This window comes from Hyperolius riggenbachi, chromosome 4 (genome assembly GCF_040937935.1).
Source record: "Hyperolius riggenbachi isolate aHypRig1 chromosome 4, aHypRig1.pri, whole genome shotgun sequence".
NCBI lineage: Eukaryota > Metazoa > Chordata > Amphibia > Anura > Hyperoliidae > Hyperolius > Hyperolius riggenbachi.
The window spans coordinates 32,787,479-32,802,404 of record NC_090649.1 but is presented as its reverse complement, the minus strand read 5'-3'; the positions used below and the strand labels follow the sequence as shown (position 1 = coordinate 32,802,404).

At 43.2% G+C, this 14,926-nt stretch overlaps 1 protein-coding gene across 4 annotated transcripts in view; it reads left to right on the top strand.

The window, feature by feature from the left end:
• LOC137571152 (adhesion G-protein coupled receptor F1-like) overlaps window positions 1–14,926 on the top strand; it is a 106,104-nt gene that overhangs the window by 36,308 nt on the left and 54,870 nt on the right. For all 4 annotated transcript variants that reach the window (XM_068279929.1, XM_068279927.1, XM_068279926.1 and 1 more), the window contains exons 2-3: window positions 6,732–6,801; window positions 14,220–14,366. In XM_068279929.1, coding sequence (XP_068136030.1) covers window positions 14,282–14,366 — 85 coding nt within the window. In that variant the 5' untranslated portion in view covers window positions 6,732–6,801; window positions 14,220–14,281. The remainder of the gene's footprint in view (window positions 1–6,731; window positions 6,802–14,219; window positions 14,367–14,926) is intronic.

Below are 14,926 nucleotides of genomic sequence, written 5' to 3'. Positions count from 1 at the left end.
GCTGAGGTTAGTTTGCTGTTTGGATGGATGAAGACAATCTGTGATGGACTGCCCAGTACAACTAAGGTTCTTCATACTTCTGAGTTCCTCTGGGTAGGGATGCTCACTTGGATTCTGCAGAATTGAAATTTCCGCCTTTCCAATCGGAATTCAGAAAACAGAAATCGAATTCTGCGTAAACCCGATTTACTGTAACTCTGTAATTTTATCCCAGTCACAAAACTCGAAAGCATTGGACCAATCAGAGAATGTAGAATTTTTCAGCAAAAATCAGATCACCATGGTAATTTTAGACCAATCACAAGAGTTTGCACAAGAAAAAGCACAAGATTTTCCGTTTTACCGATTTTTTTTTTCCCACTTGTTGCATTCTCTGATGCAAAATGACTAATAAAATATTACTCGAAAATCGTAAAAACGGAAATGAGAAAAACGGAAATGTGAAAATCGGAAAAAAACGGAAATTGGCATTTGCGAAATCGGAATTTTCGGCGGAATCGGAAATGGGTACTTCGACCATCCCTACCTCTGGGAAGCAAGAGTGAATAACTAAGAAGCTCTTGAAGAAAGGGAGCCATCTTTTCAGTTTTTGTGTGTACATATAAGTTGTTTGGGGACATGACTAAATGGTGCCTATAAATTATACATACATTTTTCCAATTTTTTTCGATTAGATAAACTTGTTCGATTATCCCATTAGATCGAAAAAAATTGCATAGTTGTTTTCGAGGCACCAAACACGAACGCTTGATTAGGCTGAAAATCTGGGCAAAAAGATAAAATATACCAAAAAGTCAAATTGAGAAATAAGATTGAGACAAAAAAGGTGCGTTTTACCTCACAGTGTTTTTGTTTTTTGTGCTGAGGGAATTTTTACCGCAGAGCAATTACAAATGGCTCTATTAACTAACAGGATGAAGGCCAAAATTGCATTTGCATTGTATAAATGGACTCTCTTTGATGAGGACAAACCGAAATGGAAATGGTGCTAAAATTGGCAAAAGAGAAATATTCCAATGTGACACTGTTAAGAGAATTAAGGGAGAATAATCCTGAGGATTTCCATAATTATCTACGATTGGATAATGCAACTTTTCACAACACAACAATGATTAGAACAAAGAAATAAACATTAAAGAGGAACTGTCAAAATTTAAAACCCATACAAATAAGAAACACGTTTCTTCCAGAGTAAAATGAGCCATAAATTACTTTTCTCCTATGTTGCCGTCACTTACAGTAGGCAGTAGAAATCTGACATTACCGACAGATTTTTGGACTAGTCCATCTTCTCATAGGGGGGTTCTCAGGGTTTTCTTTATTTTTAAAAGCAGTTAGTGAATGGTAGTTGCTCTGTCCAACTGCCAAAATAGTGTGCGGCGAGCAGGGAGGCTGGCCAGCATCTTTGTATAAAGATTTTTTGAGGTATGTACTTATGAAGATTAAAAGCCATGCTGAGAATCCCCTATAGAAAGATGGACTAGCCCAAAATCTGTCGGTAATGTCAGATTGCTACTACCTACTGTAAGTGACAGCAACATAGGAGAAAAGTAATTTATGGCTCATTTTACTCTGGAAGAAAAGTACTACTTATTTGTATGTGTTTTAAATTTTAAGAGTTCCTCTTAAAGGACTTACGAGGTGACATGTGACATGATGAGATAGACATGTGTGTGTACAGTGCCTAGCACACAAATAACTATGCTGTGTTCCTTTTTTTCTTTCTCTGCCTGAAAGAGCTAAAAATCAGGTATGTAAGTGGCAGTTCCTGTCCGGGTCGGGACCGGGTCGGACTCTAGCGTAACCCTCACTGATAAGGAAGTGCAACCATAAAACACTTTTGTGGCAGTAAATGGCTTCTAAGAGTAGGAAAGAGATGAAAAGGGTCAATAGTTCATATATTTTAGCTCTGGCATACTTCAATGAATGTGTCATTGAGAAAAGGCCATGAAACAGTAAAAGCTTAAAAAGTTGATTGAAATATAAAATAAAACCGTGGGATAACTTTAAAAGTCTTTTTAGAAGTAGGATGACAGATACAATTGTTTATCTCAGTTTTTTTTTCACCTCGGATGTCCTTTAAGGGCCCGTTTCCACTACTGCATAAACCGGGCCGAATTTGCAGAGTTTCCCCGCAGGCTGACCGCGCGGGGAAACTCTGCCATAGGAAACTATGGTGCCGCTGGCCGAAATGCTTACCTTAGCGATTCGGCCGACATTGCCGTCAGTTTCCGTGCGGGAGGCTGCGAATCCCATAGCCGTGTATGGCATGTCTTATGGGATTCGTCAATGTTCCTGCTGACCAGGAAGTGCCACCGTGTGTCTCGCAGCCACGCGCAGTGGCTAGTGGAAACGGGCCCTTAATCTTCAATCATGTTATTTTTAACAATACAAATAAAACAGATAAAAACTTTGAAACAGTTCTAACAATTTAAATCTAAAAGATCTTTTCATACAATTTAACATACATGATACAATTACAACACACAATCATCAAAAATTTTCCAGCATGTCCGATCAGATTTTTCTCGAAAAAACGGGATAATCGTTCGAATTTCTTGATCGACTTTCATTTGATTTGATTGTTTAGATTAAATAAATGGGAAAATCGAACGTTTTTATTGTACCGTGTCTGACTTCTTTGGGGCTTTGGGTGGGAAACCCCTACTGTCACCAACACTTGATCTTTGGAAAGCAATAGACGTACTAGTATACCAGGACATTTCAAAGGCTTATGAATGATGACAATGTTCCTCTCAATAGCCTGGCGCAGAGGCTGAGGATACAGGGACCAGTAGAAAATGTGTGTGTGTATGGGGACAGAGAACTGGTTAAGGGATAGAATGCTAAGAATGGTGGTAAATGATTCATACTCAGAATAATAAACTGTAGGCAGTGGGGTCCCACAAGGGTCAGTAATGGGTCCATTTCTCTTCAGTGTGTTTATTTAGTTTTAAACAATTAAATGCAATACAAATACTTCAAAATTGCAGGATTTTATGCCACCAACAACAACCCAAAGGACTGCCTATTATTTAAGATGTATCATGTGAGCCATTTGCAGTCTAAATGGCTAGGGTGGCCACCAAAGTATGGAAAAGGGCTTGTCCAAAAGGAGACTATCAGTGCATACACCCTGCAATGTATTTTTATTGTATTTAATAGCTTGATATACCTTTATCAAACAATTGTCAAAAGTATGTATGTATGATTAGGGAGGGTCTCCTTTGATCCATTTTTAGTTTACATCATACAAAAATACTCCAATCAATACAAATGTCAGCTTTCCAATGCTCAAGATGAGCTTCTGAATTTCATGGAATTCCAAAATTACCAGTTTACAACAGGAAATCGGCTTTTAGTGGGGGAAACCAGTACAGGGAAATTGGAGTGTGAAAATCGGAACTCAGCGGTATACCACATTGCTAAGACTTACAATTTTTAGACCAATCACAAGACTTGGAAGTATTGAGCCAATCAGAGAATCAGTATTGTACCACGGAAATCAATATTTGGCCAGAAATTCACTAGGAAACCACTTGCTGATGTAATGTAAACTCTTGCTAATGTAATGCTATGGGTGTGATCCCACTGGAGCGATGTGATTTTATTAAAATCCTCCATAGCATTGCATTAGCAAGAGCTTTTTCAAATCGATAGCAATTACAAATCGCTCCTAGTGGGTGTCTAGCCTTCCCGCAGAATACAGAGCACCAAGACTCAAAATGTTTAGGCAAATCGCAAGATTCAGAAGTATTGGGCCATTCAGAGAATTCAGAAGTGTACTGCGTTTGCCAATCAAAAATGCAAATTACGGATAATAGCGTACATCCACAAAATACAGCGGATTATAACAAATATTACTTCCTTAACTGCTTGCCGTCCGTGTGACGCTGATGGGCGTGGCGGCAGCCCCAGGACCACCTAACGCCGATCGGCGTAAGGTCCTTGGGGCTTGCAGTGCAGGAGATCGCGCGCAGGCTGCCCGCGCATCTCCAGTTGGTAGGCGGAGCTTCAGTCTCCAATTGGCGATCGCCGCTCTGGAGACTGTTAGACGGCAAAACCGCCGTCTAATTACCTTGTACAGTGCTGCGATCTGCAGCAGCGCTGTACTGGGGACAGCCGTGTGACATGGATGTCCCCCTGGGACATTAGAGAGCGATTGCCAAGTTTGGCTGGGGGGAGGGAGGGGTTTGAGAAAAAAAATAGTACAAAATAAAGACATAAATATTTATTTTAAAAAAAATCAGACCCCACCAACAGAGAGCTCTGTAGGTGGGGAGAAAAGGGGAGGGATCGCTTGTGTGCTGTGTTGTGTGGCCCTGGCCTTAAAGCTGCAGTGGCCTATTTTGTGAAAATTGGCCTGGTCTTTAGGGGGGTTTAAGCCCGTAGTCCTTAAGAGGTTAAAGGGAATGTGCGAGCTTAAAAAAAATAAAACGAGCTCTACTTTACTGAGGCTTCCTCCAGCCCCTGGCAGCCGATGTGTCCCTCGCCGCAGCTCCTCTCCCAGTCAGTGTCCTGGGGTCCCCTCTGTTACAGACGCCGAGGTCAGCATGTTCTGCACTCGCGCAGGCGTGGAGGATGCCGGTTGGCATCTGCAACGTAGGGACCCCGGCCCGGGCCACCGGCAGGGAGTAGGGCTGCAGGGAGGGACACAAAGGCTGCCAGGGGCTGGAGGAAGCCTGCAGTTGGAGTTGGACAGCAACTACGTTAGGTGAGCGCAATTGTTTTGCATTTGGTGCAGGATCGCACGCCTGGTGTTTTTGAGTGTACCCCTAGAGGAACACTTGGTGATAGTGGGCCCTGGCTAGCACAAGTGCTGCACACTGACGGAGAGGCTGGTCACAGTGTTCACGGTTGCATTGGTGCAGGGATGCTAAATGCTGAAGGATACTGCACTATGTACCTTTTTATTGTCTTTTATCTGAGGGACTGAAGCAGGGTCGGACTGGGCCACAGTAGTACAGTTTTTTCTCTTGGTGGGCCCCGCCTCCAGGTCTCTGGTGGGCCCCCCCTCCTTGTCTGACAGAGCTCCAATTGCTGCCTGCAGCACAAAAATTCTCTTCTCAGTGCTGTAATCACTCGTGCTGAGAGCAGTGGCGTAGCTAAGGAGCTGTGGGCCCTGATGCAAGTTTTACAATGGGGCTCCCCCAAGCACTCTATACATAACAATTGATACGGCGCACCAAAACCTGCCAATGGCAACCACAGTGTCAGAGGTGCAAGAAGGGGATGGGAAATAGCTTGTTAATGATTAATACTGTTCAAAGTATCTATAGAAGTGATTATTATGTGCAAAGGAACAATAGAGAGGTAATACTGTAGTTGAGGGAGGGCCCTTCGGGGCCCCTTTGGCCCAAGGACCCCGATGCGGTCGCAACCTCTGCAAAGTAGGACATTACTTTATATTGAAGGAGGGGACTCTATGCAAAGTTTTGCTGGGCAGCAGTGTCTCTGAATTACAATGCTGCTAAGATCATGTACATTTGGCCCTGTCCATAATACATCATGACCACGCCCACCTTCTGGTGCATGTTCACGCCCTTTTTTCACCGCAATCATGGGATGTGTGGGCCCCAGGTTGAAATTTCTTTGGTGGGCCCCTAGTGTCCCAGTCCGACCCTGGACTGAAGCCTAGTAATAAAAAGAAAGAAGATGAACTGAGTGCCTATGCGATACAAAGCTTTTTGTGAGTGAGCAGCATATCACTCTGGTGAGCGCACTGCATTGTATGTGCTGGTATTCGCATGCTAATATACGTGTCACCCTAGCTAAGGTGGAAGTGCAAGCAGTGAAAAGGATACCACACTGTTACGATTTTATTTCTGTCTTATTCTCTTTCCTGAGGAACATTACTACAGGTGGACATCCAGATTGGCATACAAGCTGGGACTGAGTCAGTGTTGGACTGTGTTACATGCCCTCAGGTTACCGTATAGAGCGCAAACACCCCTGTATATACAATACTATATTTACTATGTAAACCATCTAAACTTTAGATAAGATATATAGACAAGTTACTTGCTATAGTTAGTTTTCATCTTGGATCCGCTTTAAATACTTAAACGCAAGTTTATATGCCAGTGGAGTGCTTCTTTGTTTTTATCTTGTATTTGCCTGGTTAAAACAAGTACTTAAATCATTAAAGCAGTTTAAAACTCTGACAAAATTTTCAACAAAAATGTGTTTTCCTACTTTTTATAACCCATACAATTATCATATTTGCTTTTGTGCACAAGTATTAATATTCATTTAGATATTATAACTTCCCAAAGTTCAGTTAATTTACTTTGAAAGCTGCTGGTGCATTTTATTTATAACTGTTGTCATTCTGTTGTAAAAGCTGCCAGCAGTTATTTCTGATCTGTTTTTCCCTTCAGCACTCATCAGCTGAAGTCCTGCACAGCCAGAGAATGTTTAATGTATCAAGTAAAGAATGTGTACACAAGATAAGATTATAAGCAGTTCGGATGCGGGTTCTCCCTGCAGAAGAGCCAGCCCTGTGATGTAACCCTTTGAATGCTATTTTACTAAAAAAAAAGCATTGTGTTAGTATATTATATGCTGTAAATAATCTTTTAGAGCAAAGAAGAAATTCTGTGTTATATTCCGCTTTAATAGCCCCCAATATAACTAATGTGAAGAAACCTGAGCTTCCATATGATGTATTGCTGTGATCTCCCCTGTACTGCGGCTGTGACAGACACCGTTCTCTTCTATCCATCCTGTAGGGAAACGGGAGCATTATTAAGGAGGGCTCTCCATGGCGTGTGGAGTCACGGAGGAGGAGAGTGGCTGCTGGTAAGCACACAACACAAAGAATTCTAACAGGGAAAAACGAAAGCTGGATTTGCCTGGCTTAAAGGACAACCGAGGTGACATGTGACATGATGAGATAGACATGGGTATATACAGCGCCTAGCACACAAATAACTATGCGGTGTTCCTTTTTTTCTCTCTGCCTGAAAGAGTTAAACATCAGCTATGCAAGTGATAGTTTCTGTCCGAGTCGGACTGGGTCAGACTATAGAATACCGCTCACTGATAAGTAATTACAGCCATAAAACACTTTCCTGTCCGTAAATGGCTTCCGAAAGCCGAAAAGAGATAAATAGGGTCAATAATTCATAGATTTGAGCTCTGGCATACTTCAATAATTGAGCAGAGACAATGAAACAGTAAAAACTTAAAAACTAGTTATAAATATAAAATAAAACTGTGGGATATCTAAAAAAAAAAAAAGTATTTTTAGGAGAAGGAGGATAGATACAATTGTTTTTCTCATCAGTTTGTTTTCACCTCGGATGTCCTTTAACACTGATGCCTTTTTTGTCATGTAAAAAAAATTTAATTATTTCAAAACTTTGAAATTTGTAGTGTTGGGTATGAAGGGAGCCCCAGTGGGAATATGTCCTTAGAGGGGGAAAAATAAAAATAAATAAATAAATATATATATATATATATATATATATATATATATATATATATATATATATATATATATATTTATTTATTTACACAATATATATAAACCAGCACTGGACATCCATTTCCCGAACTGGGGAATCATTTTTCTAGATTAGTGTACGAAGAAGCACATTTGTAAATGTGTTTGAGGCAAGGAGCACACTTAGTGGAATTGCGTGCGTTATACTAGCCTTTGAGCCACACAAAAATCACATTGCGATTTTATGTGCATTTTGAAGTCACACAGCAAGCTCCTTCTTCCGGCATACTGAATGGCAGTCGAAAAATAATAAGAAAAGAAATATGGAAAAAATGCATCTTTTTTTTAGTTTTCAGCCATTATAGTTTTAAAATGTAACATGCTACTGTAGATAAAACGCACACATTTTATTTGCTCATTTGTCCTGGCTTTTACAACATTTTAATTGTGTCCCTAGTACAATGTATGGTGACAATATTTGGATTTATTTGGAAATAAAGGTGTATTTTTTGGGGGGTTTCTCATTGTTTTTACAAGTGTGTTATATGGGGGTGGAAGAGGAGGCAGAAGAGTTAATGGGCTTGGTACAGGTATAGGACATTTATTTTTTAATATTTTTTACTGAAATATTATTTTTGTATTCTCTCGATATCCCCATAAAGCATTCTAATCTACTTAGAACATTGAATCACAGCCTTCTGAGTTAGTAGGAAGTGATCATTTGTTTTGTTTACAATGAAAGATAATGATTACGGGTTGCAGCAATGATCATTCATTCATCAGACACTTTGATTGGCTTTGGGAACATATGTTCCCATTCACCAATCTGTGCATCGCGTGACATCAGAGCATGTGCGATGCTTGTAAATATATATAGACGAGTATCTTTGCCCCTAAAGTGAAGTTTTTAGGGGAGTAAATACTCATCCCAAGGAAGAGCAAGTGATGAATATGATTAACTGTAAAAAATGCAAAACTGAAATGCACGAAAAAAAGCATAAAAAACACAAAAATGCAGAAACGCATACGGCAGAAAACTCATTGTTTTCTGCACAGACAAGTGTGCTCCCAGCCAAAAATTAGAGATGATAAACGAGGTGCAACTTTTCTGGGTTTATTGAAATCTTATTGCAAATTGCATTAAGGTTGGAAATGAGCCAATCCTAACCATCAGCTCCTGCCCATGACTGGTTTATTTCTATGCTGCATGCAAATTGCAATACATTTGCGATAAACTTATTCAGAGTCGGACTGGGACACTAAGGGCCCACCAAGGAAGTTTCACCTGGGGCCTGCCCCCCTCTCCTCCTTCTCCCCCCCTCCCCTCCCCCCCCTTTTGGGCTCACATACACATGTATTGTAGAAACTTTGCATGATTTTATGGTAGGGAATAGATTGCACTTCTGAGGACAGTCTCCAATAGGGATATGTCCACATGCGGCGCACGCGGCACGCAGCAGCAAAAATAAATGAGTCACCACGCACTGGAACATGGGCGTGGTCATGATGAGTCATGGGCAGACTTTAAAATTTAAAAAAAAAACACAAAATAAGTAGCGATGTTATTCACAGACCTAATGTCTGTGACCAGATACATTTTAGATAAAATAATCAAGTAGTTACATGCCTCAGATAATTCATCAAGTAGTCAAATGGCAGCAGATTTCCTGACAAAATGCAATTAGATTGGCGGCAGATTTCCCCACAAAATGCAATCAGATTGGCGGCAGATTTCCATACAAAATGCAATCAGATTGGCAGCAGATATCCCCACAAAATGCAATTAGATTGGTGACAGATATCCCCACAAAATGCAATTTGATTTATGGCAGATTTTTCCCACAAAATACAATCAGATTGGCGGCAGATATCCCCACAAATTGCAATTAGATTGGCAGCAGATATACCCACAAAATGCAAATAGATTGGTAGCAGATATCCCCACAAAATGCAAATAGATTGGCGGCAGATTTCCCCACAAAATGCAATCAGATTGGCGGCAGATATCCCCACAAAATGCAAATAGCTAGGCGGCAGATATCCCCACAAAATGCAATCAGATTGGCGGCAGATATCCCCACAAAATGCAATTTGATTGGTGGCAGATTTCCCCACAAAATACAATTAGATTGGTGGAAGATATCCCCACAAATTGCAATTAGATTGGCAGCAGATATCCCCTCAAAATGCAAATAGTTTGGCGGCAGATATCCCCACAAAATGCTATCAGTTTGGCGGCAGATTTCCCAACAAAATACAATTAGATTGGCGGTAGATATCCTAACAAAATGCAATTAGATTGGCGGCAGATATCCCCACAAAGGCAGGTCCCCAGTTAGTCGGGGCCCCAGAGCTGAGAAGGAGGGGGACACAGCGCAGGAAGGGGGGAACTTGTGCACAGAGCAGCGGGGAGGGGGGGAAGCCTCCCCCCTCCCTCACCTAGGGTCCCCCTTCCGCGCTCCCCCCCCCCCTCCAAAATTGCAGCTAGCCAGGCAGCAGCGGGGAATCACTTACCGGGATGATCAGATCCATAGCTCTGCGTCCCGCTGGCTGGTCTGGTCTCCTGCACTGCACTGATCAATCACGCTCTCACAGAAAGTACTGCGAGAGCATGATTGGTCAGTGCAGTGCAGGAGACCAGACCAGCCAGCGGCACGCAGAGCTATGGATTTCATCCCGGTAAGTGATTCCCCGCTGCTGCCGCTGGTTGGCTAGCTGCAATTTTGGAGGGAGGGAGCGCAGAAGGGGGGGGGCCCTAGGTGAGGGGGGGGAGGCTTCCCCTCCCCGCTGCTCTGTGCACAATTTCCCCCCTTCCTGCGCTGTGCCCCCTCCTTCTCAGCTCTGGGGCGCCCAGGAGGCGGAGCGGCCAGGGCCCACCGATGGAAAAATCGGTGGTTCGGTGGGTCAGTCCGAGCCTGAAATTATTGCTAGGGATGCCAAATTTTTATTGCAAATTAACCACTTCCTTCTGAATGACTATAGTTCCCAGTGGCATTTAAGCGGCGGTGATTGGTGAAGAGGAACTAGTGTTCCCTGAGCCAATCACAGTGCTTGGAATGAATGGACATGACTCCGATCAGGAGCCATGTCCATTAATAATAGTGAAAGTAAAATAAAGTTTAAAAAAATATTGAACGCTTCATGGTAACCCAGGATAGTGTTTGTAGCACCAACTAGTGGTAAACAAGTAAAAATACAGTCAGGGTACATTTAATTAAAAATTGATAATGTTAATCCCTTCTAAACCCCTCTTAAGGACTCAGCTTTTTTAATATGTATGTCATGAGGGTATATTACTGCTATGTTAACAAATAAGAACTTACTGACCGGATACAAAAAAAAACATGCAAAACAAAAAAAATACACCTTTATTTACAAATAATATATTGTCGCTATACATTGTACAGGGAACATAATTTTATCGTTATAGCCGGAACTAACAGGCAAATAAAATGTGTGGGTTTTACTAATAGTAGCATTTCATAAAAAAAAACAGTAAAAAAGTGACAGCGCTCAAGGCTGCACCTGAATTGCAAGCCTACAGAGGCAATGCAGAGGCCCTCTGGAACTAAATACATGCCTTGAATGCAAAACAGATGCAAATTATGTGCTAATTCTAATCTAAAAAAATGTTGAAAGTGGATGTGAAGCAGTGAATGCAGCTAGCCAGAAGAATACTTACATTCAATTTGCACAGGGGGAGACATGGCAGTGCTTTCAAACAATGCTATAGTAGCATTGCTTATTTTAAAACTATATGGGATAGAATTGGGGAAATTGTGTATTTTTTTCTTGCATTTTCCTATAAAATGCATAGAAAATAAAATAATTACTGAAAACAAGTATCACCCCCAAAAAACCTAATTTGTGGCATTAAAACAAGATATACAGTATATCATTTAGATGTAATGAGTAGTGATAAAGTTATTGGTGAATGAATGGAAGGAGCTCTGACAGCGGAAAACTGCCTCCGTCCTCGAGGTGAAAACACCTGTTGGTCGAAGTGGTTCATTCTTCTTGAAAACGGACCAAATGAATGGCAATTTGCTGGGAATCGTTTAGTCCATTTTCTAACTACATACATTTGCTTACAAAATGTGCATAATCCTGTAGTTACTCAGAATGATTTTCATCTCATTGACTATCCCTAATAAGTTTTACTCAAAATTTAGGATGAAAATAGTGTACATACACTATGCATATCTTTTAACCTCTTGCCGACTGCGTCACGCCGATGGGTGCAGACGCGGCAGCAGCACCAGGACCGCCTAACGCCAATCGTGGAAGGTCCTTGGGGCGGGGTTTGCAAGATATCGCGCGCGCTGATGCACGTGGAGCTCTGCCATCAGTCTCCCAGCAGCGATCGCCGATGGGAGACTGTTAGACGGCAAAAAAATCTAACGCCGTCTAATTACCCTGTACAGCGCTGCGATCTAAAGCAGCTCTGTACTGGTGACAGCCGTGTGACACGGCTGTCCCCTCCATTGGCTCAGGGGTGATCCGCTGTCATAGGCTGAAGCCTATGACAGCCGATCACAGTGATTGGCTGGCGGGGGGAGGACGGGAGGGGCGGGAGGGAAAAATAAATAAAAAAGATAACATTTATTTAAAAATAAATAAAAAAAAATATTTACAAAAAAAAATAAACAACCTGAGAGCGATCAGACCCCACCAGCAGAAAGCTCTGTTGGTGGGGAGAAAAGGGGGGGGGGGGGAGAATCACTTGTGTGTTGTGTTGTGCAGCCCTGCAGCGAGGCCTTAAAGCTGCAGTGGTCCTTTTTGTGAAAAATGGCCTGGTCTTTAGGGGGGTTTAGCACTGCGGTCCTCAAGTGGTTAAAGGAAATAGAAAAAAGTAAGCCCCCCTCATGCCACTTCTTATAAATGTTGAGGCTTGCATTTGGTTGGAATATGAATTATTCCCATATGTCTTAGTTCAGTAAAATAATTCACATTTTTAGACCAATTTTTGCTGTTTTTTTTGTTTCTGTTTCTTTTTTTGGGGGTGAAGGGAATTGGGTGTAAAGTAAAGGGGGGAGGGGGAAAAGAAAACCTTAAAACAGCATGCCTAACATATTAAGTTAAACAATGCAATACAGTTAGCAATGACAAATCATGAACGACACAGAGAGCCCGATATAGTGTAGTATGTACTGGTAAGGATGAATTGATGATAGAGTAAGTATCTTTATACTCACAAGACAGGGTTACCACCAGTCAGGCAACCACTGTAGATGCAGGTGGGGAGATTAACCTCCTGAGTGTTACGCCACTCAGGAGTTTTGCAGCCTCATAGTCCCCCAGTATAATTATAATAGATTTATTGCTTTCACAAGGTTTAGTCAGCACTAGACTAGCTAGTATATGTTGTCAGAACCCCCCGATTTCCTCTGATCCCCTGATCCAGCCACTTAATATATTACCTAGCCTGGATCCAGCGAGTGGCTCAGCCTCCCTGCACAGCTCCGGTCTTCACTATGGGGAGGATCGTACATGATGTCATGATGTCATGATGTCATGAGCAGACCCGATCCTCCCCATAGAGCAGGGTTCCCCAAACGTTTTGGGTCGAGGGCCAGGTCAACATACTTCAGACTGCTGGGGGGCCGGAGTATACATAAAATGATGTAGAAGTCTTTGCGGACCAGACATTGAAGCATACCCAGGTGACAACCTGCAGTGGACAACACTGTCGCCTGATGTGGAATTTGATTGGAAACCAGCGAATTACTGCTTTCTGCCTTCCATGTGGATGGGTGGTGCCAGCACTGCTATACTATATGTGGACCACCAACATTTAATGATGTAGCTGACCGCATCTATAAGTAATACATTTTGTGTGTGGGGGGCCAGTAAAAAAGCCTCAGGGTCCACATTCGGCCCACGGGCCTTAGTTTGAGGACCACTGCCATAGAGAGACTGGAGCTGTGCAGGGAGTCTGCACCGATTGCTGGAACCAGACTGGGTAATTTATAAGCGGCTGGATCAGGGGATCGGGGGAAATCGGGGGGGGGGGGGGGGGTTCTGCCAACATATACTAGCCTAGTGCTAGCAAAAACTTGTGGAAGCAATACATTTATTATATTTATACTGAGGGACTCGTGATGCTAGCGAGTGGTATGCCCGGCACAGTGTCAGGCATATCGCTCAGGTTAAGCCTGTCCCCACTCAGGGTTAACACTCCTCCACCAGGGGTGGACTCGTATAGTACAAGGTGAACAGAAACACCAAAAGAGTAAAAACAGATAAAACTTTTAAAACATGGGAAGGCAGTGGTGGACTTACCTCCTCCAAGTTGACACAAAACCGTATTAACGTTTAAAACATAGAAAATGTATTTATACACTCCAAGGTTTTGCAATGCATTTTGGAGGTATGACCCTGCTTCATCAGGCAATGGGTTAGGAGTATATGGCAAATTCAGTTCTCAGTCTGGGCCAAGCGCCTCTGTGAGGCCTGCAGAGGCAATTGGCCCAGACTGAGACTTGCATTTGCCATATACTCCTAACCCAATTTTCTATGTTTTAAACGTTAATACATTTTTGAGTCTACTTGGTTAAGTCCACCATTGCCTTCCCATGTTTTAACAGTTTTATCTATTTTAAATCTTTTGGCACTTCTGTTCACCTTGAGCTATGCAGTTAGTTCACAGAGCCACTAGGAGCCACGAGGAGCTGAAAGAAGCAAAACACACCCCTTGCTAAGCTGTATCATACCTCCTGTTTTCAGAAGACAAAAGTAGACTAAGCGAGTTGCAAATATTGTCTTGTTTTAGCGAAGCCTCCATCCTGCTACTTCCCTTTTACTGCTGCTGGGCTGACATATACCTCCTGTACAATGGTGGGACAGACCAGAGGCTACTGGTGCGCCACAACCAGCAACTTTGACGTGGATGGACTGTGGAGCTGGTGCACCGGGCCAGGTACTGTACAGCTTCTGTTTGTTCTGCCGGCTGAGCAGGGCCGGCCCTAGACTTTTTGCCGCCTGAGGCAAATTTAGGAGAAAATTGCTGCAGCCTCCCCCCCTCCCGTCCGTGGGTGCGGGGGGGCCGGCCGCCAAGCCGGAGGGGTAGCGGGCAGGTCGGGGGTATTGGGCCTAGCGGTGGGGAGGGGGGTCGGACCCCCCCTCCCTCGCCTGGGTCCCCCGATCTGCGCTCCCCTCCAGCTGTAATTAGGAAGCAGCCGCTTGCAGATCGTAAGAGGCACGGGCGGGGAGGACTCACCTTATCCGCGTTCCATCGTGCGCTCCACTGACGTCACTTCCTGCATCGCCGTCCACTTACAATACAGTGGGCGGCGATGCAGGAAGTGACGTCAGTGGAGCGCTCGCTGGAACACGGAAAAGGTGAGTCCTCCCCGCCCGTTGCCTCTTAGGCTCTGCAAGCGGCTGCTTCCTAATTACAGCTGGAGGGGAGAGCAGATCGGGGGACCCAGACGAGGGGTGGGGGGTCTGACCCCCCTCCCCACCGCTAGTCCCAATACC